An 18,687-nucleotide genomic window follows, 5' to 3' on the forward strand; every position below is an offset into this window, starting at 1 on the left:
CTAGTTATGATAGAGGAGAGAGAACACGTTATGATAGAGGAGAGAGAACAAGTTATGATAGAAGAGAGAGAGAACACGTTATGATAGAGAGAACACGTTATGATAGAGGAGAGAGAACACGTTATGATAGAGGAGAGAGAGAGAACATGTTATGATAGAGGAGAGAGAACACGTTATGATAGAGGAGAGAGAGAACACGTTATGATAGAGGAAAGAGAACTAGCTATGATAGAGGAGAGAGAGAACAAGTTATGATAGAGGAGAGAGAACAAGTTATGATAGAGGAGAGAGAACTAGTTATGATAGAGGAGAGAGAACACGTTATGATAGAGGAGAGAGAACAAGTTATGATAGAAGAGAGAGAGAACACGTTATGATAGAGAGAACACGTTATGATAGAGGAGAGAGAACACGTTATGATAGAGGAGAGAGAGAGAACATGTTATGATAGAGGAGAGAGAACACGTTATGATAGAGGAGAGAGAGAACACGTTATGATAGAGGAGAGAGAGAACACGTTATGATAGAGGAGAGAGAGAACATGTTATGATAGAGGAGAGAGAACACGTTATGATAGAGGAGAGAGAGAACACGTTATGATAGAGGAGAGAGAGAACATGTTATGATAGAGGAGAGAGAGAACTAGTTATGATAGAGGAGAGAGAGAACACGTTATGATAGAGGAGAGATTGAACATGTTATGATAGAGGAGAGAGAGAACTAGTTATGATAGAGGAGAGAGAGAACTAGTTATGATAGAGGAGAGAGAGAACTAGTTATGATAGAGGAGAGAGAGAGAACACATTATGATAGAGGAGAGAGAACAAGTTATGATAGAGGAGAGAGAACAGGTTATGATAGAGGAGAGAGAGAACTTGTTATGATAGAGGAGAGAGAAATAAAGAGTGAAGATAGACGATCAGAAAGCATCCTAAAGGAGATCGAAGCAGAGAGTGGAGGAAGAGGAGGAGGAAGAAGAGGAGGAGGGTCTCGCTGGCAGATGAGGAAGTCGGGTTTCCAGGATTGGCTCAGAGAAGAAGTAGATTAATAGGAGGGAGAGGACAAGGTGCCAGCGTTACTGTCCTACAAAGAGATGCAACGTAGAAGAGGAGAGGGGGAGTGAGAGAGGAGAGGAGAGGTGAATGGAGAGAGAGAGAGAGAGAGAGAGAGAGAGAGAGAGAGAGAGAGAGAGAGAGAGGGAGAGACAGCAGTCATTAATGTAGTTTAATATTCCTATCTGTGAACTTTTCCTGACCGGAAAGACTTCTATATCAAATACCTATTAACAATACAAACCTGCTTGGAAACATTTTTGTCACTAATTTGAATATGCCTATATAATCATTCTTGTTTCATTAAATGGGGCCTTTATTAAGGCAACAGTGCTCCCTCTTGTCGACAGAGAACCACTGCTCTGCATCAATGAATACAGAGGAGGATGAAGGGGAAGAGGAAGAGGACTGGTAGGTGGAGGGGGAAGGGGGGAGGAGGAGGAGGAGGGGGAGTAGAAAGAGGAGGAAGAGTTGTGGACTCACATTACTGCATGGGGTCGGACTCAGTGGTCATGGTGACATAATTGGTTGGCAACAGCCCCGTGACCCCGTTGACCTCTCCAATCCACCAATCAGGGTTGTCATTGTCCAGAACGTTGATCAGCTGACCTTTGGAGAAGCTCATCAAGTCCTGATTGGCTGCTGTGTAGTTGTACCTGGCGATGACCTGGCACAATGGGATCAGAGATACAGGAGGAGGAGTTAGGGACATCAGTGAAATAGAATAAAAAAATGAGTAGAACTCTGCTTTGTTCCGTTAAAAAAATAACTTCCACTGGAAACACAGTTGGATATAGAGGGTTTACAGAGCCCTCAGAAAGTATTCACACCATGTTTTAGAAATGTCAACAAATTAATTCAAAATGAAAAGCTGAGTCAATAAGAATTCAACTCCTTTGTTATGACAAGCCTAAATAAGTTCAGGAGTAAATATTTGCTTAACAAGTCGCATAATAAGTTGTATGGAATTGGTAGATGAGTAAAACAAAAAAGCAGACATTGAATATCCCTTTTAGCATGGTGAATTTATTAATTACACTGGATGGTGTATCAATACATCCAGTCACTACAAAGATACAGGTGCCTTTCCTAACTCAGTTGCCAGAGAGGAAGGAAACTGCTCAGGGATTTCATCAAGAGGCCAATGGTGACTTTAAAACAGTTACAGAGTTTAATGGTTGTGATAGGAGAAAACTGAGAATGGATAAACAACATTGTAGTTACTCCACAATACTAACCTAAATGACAGATTGAAAATAAGGAAGCCTGTACAGAATAAAAACATTATGTTTGTAATAAGTCACTAAAAGAAAACTGCTAAAAATGTGGCCAAAAAATTAACTTTGTCCTGAATACAAAGCGTTATGTTTGGGGCAATTCCAACACATCACTGAGTACCACTCTTTATATTTTCAAGCATGGTGGTGGCTGCATCATGTTATGGGTATGATTGTCATCGGCAAGGACTAGGGAGGTTTATAGGATAAAAATAAAGGGAATAGAGCAAAACAGTAGCTGCTGCCTTGGCAGGAACTAATGGGGATCCATAATAAACCCCAGGAATAGTAGCTGCTGCCTTGGCAGGAACTAATGGGGATCCATAATAAACCCCAGGAAGAGTAGCTGCTGCCTTGGCAGGAACTAATGGGGATCCATAATAAACCCCAGGAAGAGTAGCTGCTGCCTTGGCAGGAACTAATGGGGATCCATAATAAACCCCAGGAAGAGTAGCTGCTGCCTTGGCAGGAACTAATGGGGATCCATAATAAACCTCAGGAAGAGTAGCTGCTGCCTTGGCAGGAACTAATGGGGATCCATAATAAACCCCAGGAAGAGTAGCTGCTGCCTTGGCAGGAACTAATGGGGATCTATAATAAACCCCAGGAAGAGTAGCTGCTGCCTTGGCAGGAACTAATGGGGATCTATAATAAACCCCAGGAAGAGTAGCAGATGCCTTGGCAGGAACTAATGGGGATCCAAAATAAACCCCAGGAAGAGTAGCTGCTGCCTTGGCAGGAACTAATGGGGATCCATAATAAACCCCAGGAAGAGTAGCTGCTGCCTTGACAGGAACTAATGGGGATCCATAATAAACCCCAGGAAGAGTAGCTGCTGCCTTGGCAGGAACTAATGGGGATTCATAATAAACCCCAGGAAGAGTAGCTGCTGCCTTGGCAGGAACTAATGGGGATCCATAATAAACCCCAGGAAGAGTAGCTGCTGCCTTGGCAGGAACTAATGGGGATCCATAATAAACCCCAGGAAGAGTAGCTGCTGCCTTGGCAGGAACTAATGGGGATCCATAATAAATACAAATTGAGGGGTGTAGTGGGATATAGTGGGGCACAGAGGGGAATAGTGGGTATGGAGGGGAATAAAGGGGTATAGAGGGGGGTATAGGGGTATAGAGGGGGTACAGTGGGTATAGTGGTATAGAGGGGGTACAGTGGGTATAGAGGGGTATAGAGGGCAATAGTGGATATAGAGGGGTGTAGTGGGTATATAGACTATAGAGGGGTATAGAGGGGGTATAGTGGATATAGAGGGGTGTAGTGGGTATATAGGCAATAGAGGGGTATAGAGGGGGTATAGAGGGTTGTAGTGAGTGTATAGGCTATAGAGGGGTATAGTGGGTATAGAGGGGTATAGAGGGTTGTAGTGAGTATATAGGCTATAGAGGGGTATAGTGGGTATAGAGGGGTAAAGAGGCTATAGATGGGTATAGTGGATATAGAGGGTTGTAGTGGGTATATAGGCTATATCGGTTATAGAGGGGTATAGTGAGTATAGAGGCTATATAGGTTATAGAAGGGTATAGAATGGTATAGAGAGGGTTTAGTGGGTATAGAGGGGTATATAGGTGTATGGTGGATATAGAGGGGTGTAGTGGGTATATAGGCTATATAGGTTATAGAAGGGTATAGAAGGGTATAAAGGGGTTTAGTGGGTATAGAGGGGTATGGAGGGGGTATAGTGGGTATAGAGGGGTATAGAGGGCAATAGTGGATATAGAGGGGTGTAGTGGGTATATAGGCTATTGAGGGGTATAGATGGGTATAGTGGATATTTAGATTTCCCTCATTAAAATGCTAATCAATTTATAACATTTTTGACATGGGTTTTTCTGGATTTTTTTGTTGTTTTTCTGTCTCTCACTGTTCAAATAAACCTACCATTAAAATTATAGACTGATCATTTCTTTGTCAGTGGGCAAACGTACAAAATCAGCAGGGGATCAAATACTTTTTTCCCTCACTGTAGAGGGGTAAAGTGGGTAAAGAAGGGTATAGTGGGTATATAGGCTATAGAGGGTTATAGTGGGTAAAGAGGGGTATTGTCACATCCTGACCAGCAGAGGAAGCAATTGGATTAGTTTTGGTCAGGATGTGACAGGGTTTTTGTGTGTGTGTGAATGGTTGTTGGTGATTAGGACTCCCAATTGAAGGCAGGTGTGTTGAGTTGCCTTTGATTGGGAGTCCTATATAGGAGTGTGTGTTTTTCTTTGGGGTTGTGGGTAATTGTTCTTGTCATTGTGGTTGCACCTGACAGGACTGTGTTGACTGTCAGTTTTTCTTGTTTTTGTAAATTGCATAGTGTTCCGTTTATTAAATCATGTTGAACACTAACTCCGCCGCATTTTGGTCCGTTTCTGAAGACAGCTGTTACAGAATTACCGACCAAACCAGGACCAAGCGGCGGAGGAGGAAGGAGCAGCAGGAGTACAGCGTTATGGACCAATGGACTTGGGAACAAATCCTGGACGGAGAGGGACCATGGACTCAGGCTGGGGATTATCGCCTCCCGCAGTGGGAGATTGAAGCGGCGAGAGCGGAGAGGCGCTATTACGAGGAGAGAGAGCACAACAAGCGCGAGAGGCAGCCCCAATAATTTTTTTGGGGGGGGCACACGGGACAGTCGGTGAAGCGGAGGTCGGAACCAGAGCCAGTCGGGCTGACATGGGAGGTGAGCGAGGGGTACGAGGCAGAGACGGTGACAGAGTTAATGGGTAAATTAAAGGAGAGAGAGATGAGAGAGCTGCTAGTGTGGTGCATTAAGTACGGCATTCGCCCTAATGAGCGTGTCGTGGGAATGATGTCACCTGAGGCAGCTCTCCATACTCGTCCTGAGGTACGTGCTGGTTGTCTGGTAAAGACTGTGCCTGCGCCCAGAAACAGGCCTCCTGCATGTCTTCCCAGCCCTGCACGTCCTGTGCCTACGCCCAGAACCAGGCCTCCTGCATGTCTTCCCATCCTGGTCAAGCCCGTGCCTTCTCCACAGACCAGTCCTCCAGTGGATCTCCCTATCCTGGTCAAGCCCGTGTCTCCTCCACGGACCAGTCCTCCAGTGGGTCTCCCTATCCTGGTCAAGCCCGTGTCTCCTCCACGGACCAGTTCTCCAGTGGGTCTCTCCACCCTGGTCTCTCCTGTGCCACCTCCTCAAACCAGGCCTCCAGCGGGTCTTCCCAGACTGGTGAGTCCAGGGCCTGCGCCCAGAGCCAGGCCTCCTTTATGTCTCCCCAGCCTGGTGAATCCTGAGCCGGATCTGCCAGAGTGGCCCGCCGTGCCGGATCTGCCAGAGTGGCCCGCCTGTCCTCCGGCCCATCCCGAGTGGCCCGCCTGTCCTCCGGCCCATCCCGAGTGGCCCACTTGTCCTCCGGCCCAGCCCGAGTGGCCCGCCTGTCCTCCGGCCCAGCCCGAGTGGCCCGCCTGTCCTCCGGCCCAGCCCGAGTGGTCCGTCTGCCAGGGTCAGCTCGAGTGGCCCATCTGCCCGGCGCAGCTATCGGCACCACCAAAGTGGACGACGCCGAAGGTGGAGCAAGGTTTACGTCCCGCACCTGAGCCACCTCCAGGATAGGTGGGTTGGGGAGGGAGGGTGTAGCACAGTGCCGTCGTTGACGGCAGCCACCCTCCCTTCCCTCCCTTATTGTTTAGGGGTTATTGTTTATTGGTTTTGTTGGGGTATTGGGGATTTTTTGTTGTGTTTTCTTTTTGTAAGGTGCATTACGGGGTCTGCACCTTGAGGGGGGGGTACTGTCACATCCTGACCAGCAGAGGGAGCAATTGGGTTAGTTTTGGTCAGGATGTGACAGGGTTTTTGTGTGTGTGTGAATGGTTGTTGGTGATTAGGACTCCCAATTGAAGGCAGGTGTGTTGAGTTGCCTTTGATTGGGAGTCCTATATAGGAGTGTGTTTTTCTTTGGGGTTGTGGGTAATTGTTCTTGTCATTGTGGTTGCACCTGACAGGACTGTGTTGACTGTCAGTTTTTCTTGTTTTTGTAAATTGCATAGTGTTCCGTTTATTAAATCATGTTGAACACTAACTCCACTGCATTTTGGTCCGTTTCTGAAGACAGCTGTTACAGGTATAGAGGGGTAAAGTGTGTATAGAAGGGGATAGTGGGTATATAGGCTATAGAGGGTTATAGTGGGTATAGAGGGGTAAAGTGGGTATACAGGCTATAGAGGGTTATAGTGGCGTATAGTGGCTATAGAGGGGTATAGAGACTATAGAGGGGTATAGTGGGTACAGAGGCTATAGAGGGGTATAGTGGGCTATAGAGGGGTATAGAGGGGTATAGTGGCTATAGAGGGGTATAGTGGGGTATAGAGGGGTATAGTGGGATATAGAGGGGTGTATAGGCTATAGTGGGGTATAGAGGCTATAGAGGGGTATAGTGGGCTATAGAGGGGTATAGAGGCTATAGAGGGGTGTAGAGGCTATAGAGGGGTATAGAGGGGTATAGTGGCTATAGAGGGCTATAGAAGCTATAGAGGGGTATAGTGGGTACAGAGGCTATAGAGGGTTATAGTGGGCTATAGAGGGGTATAGAGGCTATGGAGGGATATAGTGGCTATAGAGGGTATAGTGGGTATAGAGGGGTGTAGAGGCTATAGAGGGATATAGAGGGGTATAGTGGGTACAGAGGCTATAGAGGGGTATAGTGGGCTATTGAGGGGTATAGAGGCTATAGAGGGATATAGTGGCTATAGTGGGGTATAGAGGGGTATAGTGGGGTATAGAGGGGTGTATAGGCTATAGAGGGGTATAGAGGGGTATAGTGGGGTATAGAGGGGTATAGTGGGGTATAGAGGGGTATAGAGGCTATAGAGAGGTATAGAGGGGTATAGTGGGGTATAGAGGCTATAGAGGGGTATAGAGGGGTATAGAGGGGTGTAGAGACTATAGAGGGGTATAGTGGGTACAGAGGCTATAGAGGCTATAGAGGGATATAGTGGCTATAAAGGGGTATAGTGGGGTATAGAGGGGTATAGTGGGTATAGTGGGGTATAGAGGGGTATAGAGGCTATAGAGATGTATAGAGGGGTATGGTGGGGTATAGAGGGGTATAGAGGGGTGTAGATGCTATAGAGGGGTATAGTGGGGTATAGAGGCTATAGAGGGGTATATAGAGGCATAGTGTGTATATAGGTGCATAGTGGGTATAGTGGGTAGAGGCTATAGAGTGAGGATGGTTGACATCCCTGTTATAGAGGGGTATAGTGGGTATAGAGGCTATAGAGGGGTATAGTGGGGTGTAGAGACTATAGAGGGGTATAGAGGGGTATAGTGGGGTATAGAGGCTATAGAGGGGTATATAGAGGCATAGTGTGTATTTAGGTGCATAGTGGGGTATAGTGGGTAGAGGCTACAGAGTGAGGATGGTTGACATCCCTGTTATAGAGGGTTGACACCCCTCAGATAGAGACGTATCAGATGTGCTTCTTGTCAATTCAGAAAGTACAATGACATTCCAACTCTGATTCTGTTCCATTACTTTTTAATGAGGAAAATGTAGAATTGCAATTCGGTTTACTTTCTGAATTGACTGGAACTGACCCCAACCATGGTGTAGATGGGGCAGGTAGAAATATTTAGAATAGATCAGCCAGCATTCTGACCAGACCGGTCAGGTAGAAATAATTAGTATAGATCAGCCAGTATTCTGACCAGACAGGTAGAAATATTTAGTATAGATTAGCCAGTATTCTGACCAGACCAGTCAGGTAAAAATATTGAGTATAGATCAGCCAGTATTCTGACCAGACCAGTCAGGTAGAAATATTGAGTATAGATCAGCCAGTATTCTGACCAGACCGGTCAGGTAGAAATATTTAGTATAGATCAGCCAGTATTCTGACCAGACCGGTCAGGTAGAAATATTTAGTATAGATCAGCCAGTATTCTGACAAGACCAGTCAGGTAGAAATATTTAGTATAGATCAGTCAGTATTCTGACCAGACCAGTCAGTATAGATCAGCCAGTATTCTGACCAGACCTGTCAGGTAGAAATATTTAGTATAGATCAGCCAGTATTCTGACCAGACCAGTCATGTAGAAATATTGAGTATAGATCAGCCAGTATTCTGACCAGACCAGTCAGATAAAAATATTGAGTATAGATCAGCCAGTATTCTGACCAGACCAGTCAGATAGAAATATTGAGTATAGATCAGCCAGTATTCTGACAAGACCAGTCAGGTAGAAATATTGAGTATAGATCAGCCAGTATTCTGACCAGACCAGTCAGAAATATTGAGTATAGATCAGCCAGTATTCTGACCAGACCAGTCAGGTAGAAATATTGAGTATAGATCAGCCAGTATTCTGACCAGACCAGTCAGGTAGAAATATTGAGTATAGATCAGCCAATATTCTGACCAGACCAGTCAGATAGAAATATTGAGTATAGATCAGCCATTATTCTGATCAGACCAGTCAGGTAGAAATATTTAGTATAGATCAGCCAGTATTCTGACCAGACCAGTCAGATAGAAATATTGAGTATAGATCAGCCAGTACTCTGACCAGACCAGTCAGGTAGAAATATTTAGTATAGATCAGCCAGTATTCTGACCAGACCAGTGAGGTAGAAATATTGAGTATAGATCAGCCAGTATTCTGACCAGACCAGTCAGGTAGAAATATTTAGTATAGATCAGCCAGTATTCTGACCAGACCAGTCAGGTAGAAATATTTAGTATAGATCAGCCAGTATTCTGACCAGACCAGTCAGGTAGAAATATTGAGTATAGATCAGCCAGTAATCTGACCAGACCAGTCAGGTAGGTTGTTACCTGGGACAGGTGCAGGGGTAGTCTTGCTGCTGGTGGGAGGGAGCAGTTTAACATGAGAGGAGCGGAACCAGCCTGTTTGTTGCCTCTTCCCTCGAACCTGGAGGACAGAACACACACATCTACTACTCCTGTATTCTGGTGTTCTTTCATTTAACCAGGAAGTCACACACACACACATCTACTACTCCTGTATTCTGGTGTTCTTTCATTTAACCAGGAAGTCGCATTGAGTTTGACATCTCTTTCTCCTGGACAAGAAAGCGGCCCAATCCTGTGCATTTACACAGCCAATTCTGATATATTTTTTTTAGTTACTCATTTGTCTTTTGACCATTCAGATCTTATGCCTATTATTGGGTAAAATATCAGAATTGCACTGCCTGTGTAAAGGCAGTCTTAGTTACACACACACACAACATCCATAGGGTGTAAGGTGAAGTTGCCTGGACGCAGATCTGGGGTCAGTTTTACATTAAGGTTAGGATTGGGGAGAGAACCGAGGGGAACCTTTTACCCCCAGAGTAGATGTTATGATGTCAGCTGACCTGCAATTCCCCAAGCCACCAGCCGGAGGAGTTCTTGGCATGGACCACGATCAGTTGCCCCGGTGACAGACTTAGCTGCTCTGTAGTCAGGGCGACTGCGGCCATGACAGCCTGGGCGATCTCTATCGACCAATCACAGAGACAGGTTGGAGGTTCAGACATCTACTGACACACACTTGAAATCAGTCTGAAACGATGCCACTATAACTACTAGGCTGTAGCACGGCTTTTAAATGTGTGTGTGTGTGTGTGTGTGTGTGTGTGTGTGTGTGTGTGTGTGTGTGTGTGTGTGTGTGTGTGTGTGTGTGTGTGTGTGTGTGTGTGTGTGTGTGTGTGTGTGTGTGTGTGTGTGTGTGTGTGTGTGTGTATTCGTGTGTGTCCTTACCAGGTTTCTTGGAAGCAGCTCCAGGCCTAGTGATCTGGAAACACAAAGCCATACAAAGGAAACTAAATAACAACTCTCCATAACACATTGTTGCATTGTTGTAACACAGTATTACATCACAACAACGGTGACAGACTGTAAAGTGACTGAAACCTCTTGTCTTAGTACTGTTCTCTGTATCACTGGTTCTCAAACTTTGTTGGTTGCTGTACGCCCAATAACATTTTTCCCCAGCCGGAGTACTCCTCATGAATTTAGGAAGTACTGTAAAGTTATTGTTCATCTGTAGGGCTGTTGTTGTTTAAATTCCCCAGGGTTTTTCCAGATATCCGGTTGGAAGATTCCCAGAATCGAGAGGGAATAAGCAGAAAATCCAGAATCTTCCAACTGGGACTTTTGCAACCTGATGTGAGTCCTCTTAGTCCTGTTCTCTCTCCTCTCCTCTGGTTGAATGAGTTAGAGATAGAGGCAGTGTTGGGGGTAACGCGTTATAAAGTACTCAAATTACTTTTTGTTGTTGTAACAAGTAACTTAACGTGTTAGTTTTTCAATTTAAGTAAACAGATGCTTAGTTACTTTTTCAAATAAGGAAATTGTAACTTTTATTTTTATTTCTGCCAAATAAAAATTCACACACTTCCTGTTTCTTCAAGAACGTTGTGGCAGGAAGCTAGCTAGCTAGCTAGCAAGATGGCAGAGCCAACAGGCTTTATATCGTGGAAGTATTCACATTATTTAGAATGGATAGAAGAAAAAGGAGGAAAAACACATAATAATAAAATGCAAACTGAGCTTCGGGGATAAACACCTGTCAACTGAGAAGAACTCAACTTCAAATATCAAGAAGCACCTTCAAGCCAAGCACAGCTCCACAAGACTGATGGAGAAAGACCTACGCCAACCAAGCCAAGCACAGCTCCACAAGACTGGTGGAGAAAGACCTACGAAAGCCAAGCCAAGCACAGCTCCACAAGACTGGTGGAGAAAGACCTACGAAAACCAAGCCAAGCACAGCTCCACAAGACTGGTGGAGAAAGACCTACGAAAGCCAAGCCAAGCACAGCTCCACAAGACTGGTGGAGAAAGACCTACAAAAGCCAAGCCAAGCACAGCTCCACAAGACTGGTGGAGAAAGACCTACGCCAACCAAGCCAAGCACAGCTCCACAAGACTGGTGGAGAAAGACCTATGCCAACCAAGCCAAGCAAAGCTCCACAAGACTGGTGGAGAAAGACCTACGCCAACCAAGCCAAGCACAGCTCCACAAGACTGGTGGAGAAAGACCTACGAAAGCCAAGCCAAGCACAGCTCCACAAGACTGGTGGAGAAAGACCTACGCCAGCCAAGCCAAGCACGGCTCCACAAGACTGGTGGAGAAAGACCTACGCCAACCAAGCCAAGCACAGCTCCACAAGACTGGTGGAGAAAGACCTACGCCAACCAAGCCAAGCACAGCTCCACAAGACTGGTGGATAAAGACCTACGCCAACCAAGCCAAGCACAGCTCCATAAGACTGGTGGAGAAAGACCAACAAAAGCCAAGCCAAGCACAGCTCCACAAGACTGGTGGAGAAAGACCTACGCCAACCAAGCCAAGCACAGCTCCACAAGACTGGTGGAGAAAGACCTACGCCAACCAAGCCAAGCACAGCTCCACAAGGCTGGTGGAGAAAGACCTACGCCAACCAAGCCAAGCACAGCTCCACAAGGCTGGTGGAGAAAGACCGACGCCAACCAAGCCAAGCACAGCTCCACAAGACTGGTGGAGAAAGACCTACGCCAACCAAGCCAAGCACAGCTCCACAAGACTGCTGGAGAAAGACCTACGAAAGCCAAGCCAAGCACAGCTCCACAAGACTGATGGAGAAAGACCTACGCCAACCAAGCCAAGCACAGCTCCACAAGACTGGTGGAGAAAGACCTACGCCAACCAAGCCAAGCACAGCTCCACAAGACTGGTGGAGAAAGACCTACGCCAACCAAGCCAAGCACAGCTCCACAAGACTGGTGGAGAAAGACCTACGCCAACCAACTGTCATTGATCCCGAGGATGATGACGCTTCCGCTCCAAAACAGCAACATCTTGATTTCTGTCCGGCTAAACCTGTCACCCCGAGAGAACTACATTAACCTGTATGCGTCTTTGATGATTGTAAGTAAATCCTTTGATTTCATGACATTTATTTCAATGCATTAAGTTTAGGATTTATATGACAGTTTGCATTCGTGGTCAGCAGTTTAATGCGTAGGTTATTTACATTTTCATGTCGCTATTTCATGTCGGGATTGTTGTGACTTAATGTATTTAGTGGTTTTAAAATGTATATTTGGTTTCATAAAGCTGCCTAAATGTTGGTTTTGATTTATGGACAATGTTCCTTTGATGCGTTGGATTTATCGAGATAGAATTTTAGTTTTTTGATGCATTTCGATAGTTGAATATGGACTTTGATCAGAACATGTCGACATGCTGCTATTCATTCATCTGTCTTTTATTATCATAATGTGTATACCTTTTCTCCTTCACGCGTTTTGTGGAACAGTTACACTTGAATATAGGCTGCTGAACTACAAAAGGAAAAATAATAACGCGATAAAAAAAATACATTGTTTATAGTTCAATTTCCTGAAACAACAAACAACCATTAGGACATCTGACAGAGATCAGTCTGGAGCTCTCCCATGATGACAAAGATCAGTCTGGAGCTCTCCCGTGATGACAGAGGTCAGTCTGGAGCTCTCCCATGATGTCCGATGACAGAGACGTCAGTCTGGAGCTCTCCCATGATGTCCAATGACAGAGACGTCAGTCTGGAGCTCTCCCATGATGTCCGATGACAGAGACGTCAGTCTGGAGCTCTCCCATGATGTCCGATGATAGAGACGTCAGTCTGGAGCTCTCCCATGATGTCTGATGACAGAGACGTTAGTCTGGAGCTCTCCCATGATGTCCGATGACAGAGACGTCAGTCTGGAGCTCTCCCGTGACGTCCGATGACATCAGTGTTGCTGACAGTGGGCCACATCTTTAGGTGCTTAGCAGAACGTTCCACTTTGAATATCCCGCGAGTACTAAGTAGGAGTGGTAGCCAAGCCATTCTAAGGTGGTATGCACCCTCTACTGGGCATAACAATGACCAAGGCATTTCAGAGGGTTTTCAGTTTTTTGGGGGGGTAACGCAAAAGTAATGTAATGACTAACGAGTTACTTTCCACAGTAAGAAATTATGTAATGTAACAAGTTACTTTTAACTGCAGTAACGTTGAAACCTAACGAGTTACTTTCAAAAGTAACTTACCCCAACACTGGTCAGGTGTCAAGGGTCAAGGGTCAGGGATACTAACCTCTGGTTCCACGGGTTTGATGTAGCTGGAAGGGAACACTCCGGTCCGGTTTCCAATGCACCCCCTCCACCACTCCCCCTCCTGCTCTGTTACCATGACTACGTCCCCCTCAGAGAACGTCAGGTCGCCCGCCTCCGGGCTCTCATAGGTGTACAGGGCCACGAACTCTGATTGGACAGAACACAGCTTGGTGAGCAAACAACAGAACTTCTGATTGGAAGGAGAAATTAAAATGGACAAGCATAACCACAACGTGGTGTAGAATAAAATAACCAAACAGCAACCTTTTACTGGTGTGAGTACCAAATGAAACACTATTCCCTATATAGCGCACTACTTTTGACCAGAGCATTTGGGACTCACCCTGGCTGAAAGTGAATGACGGATAAAGAGACACATTCACCTTCTAGCTGGCTGGGATCTGGGCTCTCCAACTCTTCAACAGCGGTGTACATAGGTCTGTAGACAACACATACACTCTTAGTGTAGTATATAGATAACACCCTCAGTGTAGTATATAGATAACACTCTCAGTGTAGTATATAGACCTGTAGATAACACTCTCAGTGTAGTATATAGCTAACACTCTCAGTGTAGTACATAGACCTGTAGACAACACTCTGTTTAGTATATAGACAACACTCTCAGTGTAGTATATAGACCGGTCGATAATACTCTCAGTGTAGTATATAGACAACACTCTCAGTGTAGTATGTAGACCTGTAGACAACACTCTCAGTGTAGTATATAGATAACACTCTCAGTGTAGTATGTAGACCTGTAGACAACACTCGCAGTGTAGTATATAGACCTGTAGACAACACTCTCAGTGTAGTATATAGATAACACTCTCAGTGTAGTATATAGATAACACTCTCAGTGTAGTATGTAGACCTGTAGACAACACTCGCAGTGTAGTATATAGACCTGTAGACAACACTCTCAGTGTAGTATATAGATAACACTCTCAGTGTAGTATATAGATAACACTCTCAGTGTAGTATATAGATAACACTCTCAGTGTAGTATATAGACCTGTAGACAACACTCTCAGTGTAATATATAGACCTGTAGACAACACACACACTCTTAGTGTACATGCAAACTATATGTATGCTTTCTTGTGCATGTTTGTAATTTGTGTCTCTAAAAGTGAGTGTTTATCATTACTCAGTGTGTGTGTTGTTTTCCTGGGAGGAGTCTTTGACGGAGGTGACGCTGGGAGCGGGGTTCCATCCTGCCCCTGTAATCTCTCCGTCAGGAAGTCTGAGTAACAGGAAGTTAGGAAAGATTAAGACACACGAGACATCTAGAGGACTCTAGATGGATAGAACCCGTTTTAGGACATGCACTTTGAAGGCTTCCACCGTTTTAAAGTAGTCAACTGGGTGGGAATTCCTATGGGATGGGCACTATCAGCCAATGATCAGAGCATTGGCTGCTTCTTCAAATCGGGTTATCTGGTTTGTAAATGGCTTTAAGATATACCACTGCCACCATCTCGTGACCACAAGACATAAATGACACAGGATTTGGTTCAGGACTCCAGGTGGAGGTTAATCATGAACAAATGAAAGATAGCCTCAATGTTGCTGCCCATGCTGTCACAAATGCAAATATGATACAGACTTTTTATCTATCTCTATAGGAGATGAGACCTATAGAATACATGAGACAGGCTGAGTCCCCAAATGGCACCCTAATGTGGAACCCAATGGGTCCCGGTCAAGAGTAGTGCACTAAAATAGAGAATAGGCTGCCATTTGGGACTCACTGAATGTTGTGATGCGTCCATTCTCTTACCCCGGGCTGGGTGGTAGTGTTGGACAGGAAGGGGGTAATAGGGCAAGGGGGTTGGTGCATCTCTCAGCATAGCTCTGGGGGAACCAGCCCCTGTTCCCACGGTAACTACCACACAGCCAACCAGGCTCCCCCACCATCTCATCATCTACCTGCATCATGGGAAACGGAGTTGAAGTGGTGTCATTGGGAGTTCACATTAACACGTTTGTGTTCGAGTGTGTGTGTGTGTCTGTGTGTACCTCTATGAAACAGTCAGCGTCCAGGCTGAGCTCGTCAGCGTTGCGTGCGGTGAAGGGGTACAGGGCTCTGCAGGAGGTCAGGGGTAATAACCTCTTTGCATTCAGCACCGGATGCTGGCCACCTCCTCTCTCCTGCGGCTCAACTCGCCTCCTCCTCCCCTCCTCCTCCTCCTCCTCTCTCCTCTCTCCCTCCAGCTTGGCTTGTCTGATGAGAGGACACACACAGACACCGTGTTCACTGAGTATCAGTGGAAGCTCCTCAGAAGAGGAAGGGGAGGATTCCTCAGCAAAAACATTAGTTAACTATACTAAATATACAGCCTCTCGAGTGGCGCAGTGGTCTAAGGCACTGCATCACTGTGCTTGAGGAGTCACTACAGACCCGGGTTTGAACCCAGGCTGTGTGATAACTGGCTGTGACCGGGAGTCCCATAGGGCTGCGCAGAATTGGCCCAGGGTCGTCCGGGTTAGGAGTTGTGGGTGGGGGGGGCTTAGCTCATCACGCTCTAGCGACTCCTTGTGGCGGGCCGGGTGCCTGCAAGCTGACTGCGGTCGTCAGTTGAGCGGTGTTTCCTCCGACACATTGGTGCAGCTGGCTTCCGGTGTTAAGCGGTCGTGTGTTAAGAAGCGTGGCGGGTTATGTTTCGGAGGACACGACTTGACCTTCGCCTCTCCAGATCAATTGCAGAGCATTGCAATTGGATATCACAAAAAAATTAATTGGATATCACGAAAAAATAAAATAAATGTACAGTACCAGTCAAAAGTTTGGACACACCTACTCATTCAAGGATTTTTCTTAATTGTTACTATTTCCTACATTGTACAATAATAGTGAAGACATCAAAACTATGAAATAACACATATGGAAATAGGGCTATCTTCAGTATACCAACACTAACTTGTCACAACACAGCTAATTGGCTCAAAGAAATTCCACAAATGTACTTTTAACAAGGCACACCTGTTATTTGAAATGCATTCTAGGTGACTACCTCATGAAGCTGGCTGAGAGAATGCCAAGTGTGTGCAAAGCTGTCATCAAGGCAAAGGGTAACTACTTTGAAGAATCTAAAATCAAAAATATATTTTGATTTGTTTAACACTGTTTTTTTGGTTACTACATGATACCATATGGATTACTTTAAAGTTTTGATGTCTTCACTATTATTCTACAACTGTACTGTATATACTAAATATGTTCACGTCACCAAATAATTTATTAAAACTGTTTTGCAATGGTCTACAGTAGCCTTAACGGCACTCTGTAGGGTAGCACCATGGTGTAGCTGGAGGACAGCTAGCTTCCGTCCTCCTCTGGGTACATTGACTTCAATACAAAACCTAGGAGGCTCTTGGTTCTCACCCCCTTCCATAGACTTACACAGTAATTATGACAACTTCCGGAGGATGTCCTCCAACCTATCAGAGCTCTTGCAGCATGAACTGACAATTGTCCACCCAATCAAAGGATCAGAGAATGAATCTAGTACTGAAAGCATAAGCTACAACTAGGTAGCGCTGCAGTGAGTAAAACGTGGCAAGTAGTTGACTCAAAGAGGGAGAAGGACAATAGTTGAACAGTTTTGAACAAATACATTTCCTCAAAAATGAAGGAGAAGCAAGAGAGAGAACTAGCTATATTTTGTATAATTTTTTTCACTTTCACTTACTTAGCTAGTTAGTTTAGCATACGGAAACACCTGGCTAAAACAGAGAGGGATGCTACAGTGGGGGAAAAAAGTATTTGATCCCCTGCTGATTTTGTACGTTTGCCCACTTACAAAGAAATGATCAGTCTATAATTTTAATAGTAGGTTTATTTGAACAGTGAGAGACAGAATAACAACAAAAAAATCCCGAAAAACTCATGTCAAAAATATTATAAAATTATTTGCATTTTAATGAGGGAAATAAGTATTTGACCCCTCTGCAAAACATGACTTAGTACTTGGTGGCAAAACCCTTGTTGGCAATCACAGAGGTCAGACGTTTCTTGTAGTTGGCCACCAGGTTTGCACACATCTCAGGAGGGATTTTCTCCCACTCCTCTTTGCAGATCTTCTCCAAGTCATTAAGGTTTCGAGGCTGATGTTTGGCAACTCGAACCTTCAGCCCCCTCCACAGATTGTCTATGGGATTAAGGTCTGGAGACTGGCTAGGCCACTCCAGGACCTTAATGTGCTTCTTCTTGAGCCACTCCTTTATTGCCTTGGCCGTGTGTTTTGGGTCATTGTCATGCTGGAATCCCCAACCACGACCCATTTTCAATGCCCTGGCTGAAGGAAGGAGGTTCTCACCCAAGATTTGACGGGACATGGCCCCGTCCATCGTCCCTTTGATGCGGTGAAGTTGTTCTGTCCCCTTAGCAGAAAAACACCCCCAAAGCATAATGTTTCCACCTCCATGTTTGACGGTGGAGATGGTGTTCTTGGGGTCATAGGCAGCATTCCTCCTCCTCCAAACACGGCGAGTTGAGTTGATGTCAAAGAGCTCCATTTTGGTCTCATCTGACCACAACACTTTCACCAGTTGTCCTCTGAGTCATTCAGATGTTCATTGGCAGACTTCAGATGGGCCTGTATATGTATTCTTGAGCAGGGGGACCTTGCGGGCGCTGCACGATTTCAGTCCTTCACGGTGTAGTGTGTTACCAATTGTTTTCTTGGTGACTATGGTCCCAGCTGCCTTGAGATCATTGACAAGATCCTCCCGTGTAGTTCTGGGCTGATTCCTCACTGTTCTCATGATCATTGCAACTCCACGAGGTGAGATCTTGCATGGAGCCCCAGGCTGAGGGATATTGACAGTTCTTTTGTGTTTCTTCCATTTGCGAATAATCTTACCAAATGTTGTCACCTTCTCACCAAGCTGCTTGGCGATGGTCTTGTAGCCCATTCCAGCCTTGTGTAGGTCTACAATCTTGTCCCTGACATCCTTGGAGAGTTTTTTGGTCTTGGCCATGGTGGAGAGTTTGGAATCTGATTGATTGATTGCTTCTGTGGACAGGTGTCTTTTTTACAGGTAACAAGCTGCAGTTATGAGCACTCCCTTTAAGAGTGTGCTCCTAATCTCAGCTCGTTACCTGTATAAAAGACACCTGGGAGCCAGAAATCTTTCTGATTGAGAGGGGGTCAAATACTTATTTCCCTCATTAAAATGCAAATCAATTTATAACATTTTTGACATGCGTTTTCTGGATATTTTTGTTGTTATTCTGTCTCTCACTGTTCAAATAAACC

At 45.3% G+C, this 18,687-nt stretch overlaps 1 protein-coding gene across 1 annotated transcript in view; it reads right to left on the reverse strand.

Annotated features, from left to right (window-relative positions):
* Positions 1-795: 795 nt before the first annotated feature.
* LOC106593452 (intersectin-2) overlaps positions 796-18,687 on the reverse strand; it is a 102,405-nt gene continuing 84,513 nt past the window's right edge. The window contains exons 22-31 of the mRNA XM_045695265.1: positions 15,446-15,650; positions 15,207-15,355; positions 14,574-14,669; positions 13,807-13,862; positions 13,404-13,570; positions 10,059-10,092; positions 9,674-9,795; positions 9,129-9,225; positions 1,536-1,719; positions 796-1,083 (exon numbers count right to left, since the gene is read on the reverse strand). Of these exons, the coding sequence (XP_045551221.1) occupies positions 1,634-1,719; positions 9,129-9,225; positions 9,674-9,795; positions 10,059-10,092; positions 13,404-13,570; positions 13,807-13,862; positions 14,574-14,669; positions 15,207-15,355; positions 15,446-15,650 (1,012 nt within the window). The 3' untranslated portion in view covers positions 796-1,083; positions 1,536-1,633. The remainder of the gene's footprint in view (positions 1,084-1,535; positions 1,720-9,128; positions 9,226-9,673; positions 9,796-10,058; positions 10,093-13,403; positions 13,571-13,806; positions 13,863-14,573; positions 14,670-15,206; positions 15,356-15,445; positions 15,651-18,687) is intronic.

The sequence above is a fragment of the Salmo salar genome, chromosome ssa15 (genome assembly GCF_905237065.1).
Source record: "Salmo salar chromosome ssa15, Ssal_v3.1, whole genome shotgun sequence".
NCBI classification, from domain to species: Eukaryota; Metazoa; Chordata; class Actinopteri; order Salmoniformes; family Salmonidae; genus Salmo; species Salmo salar.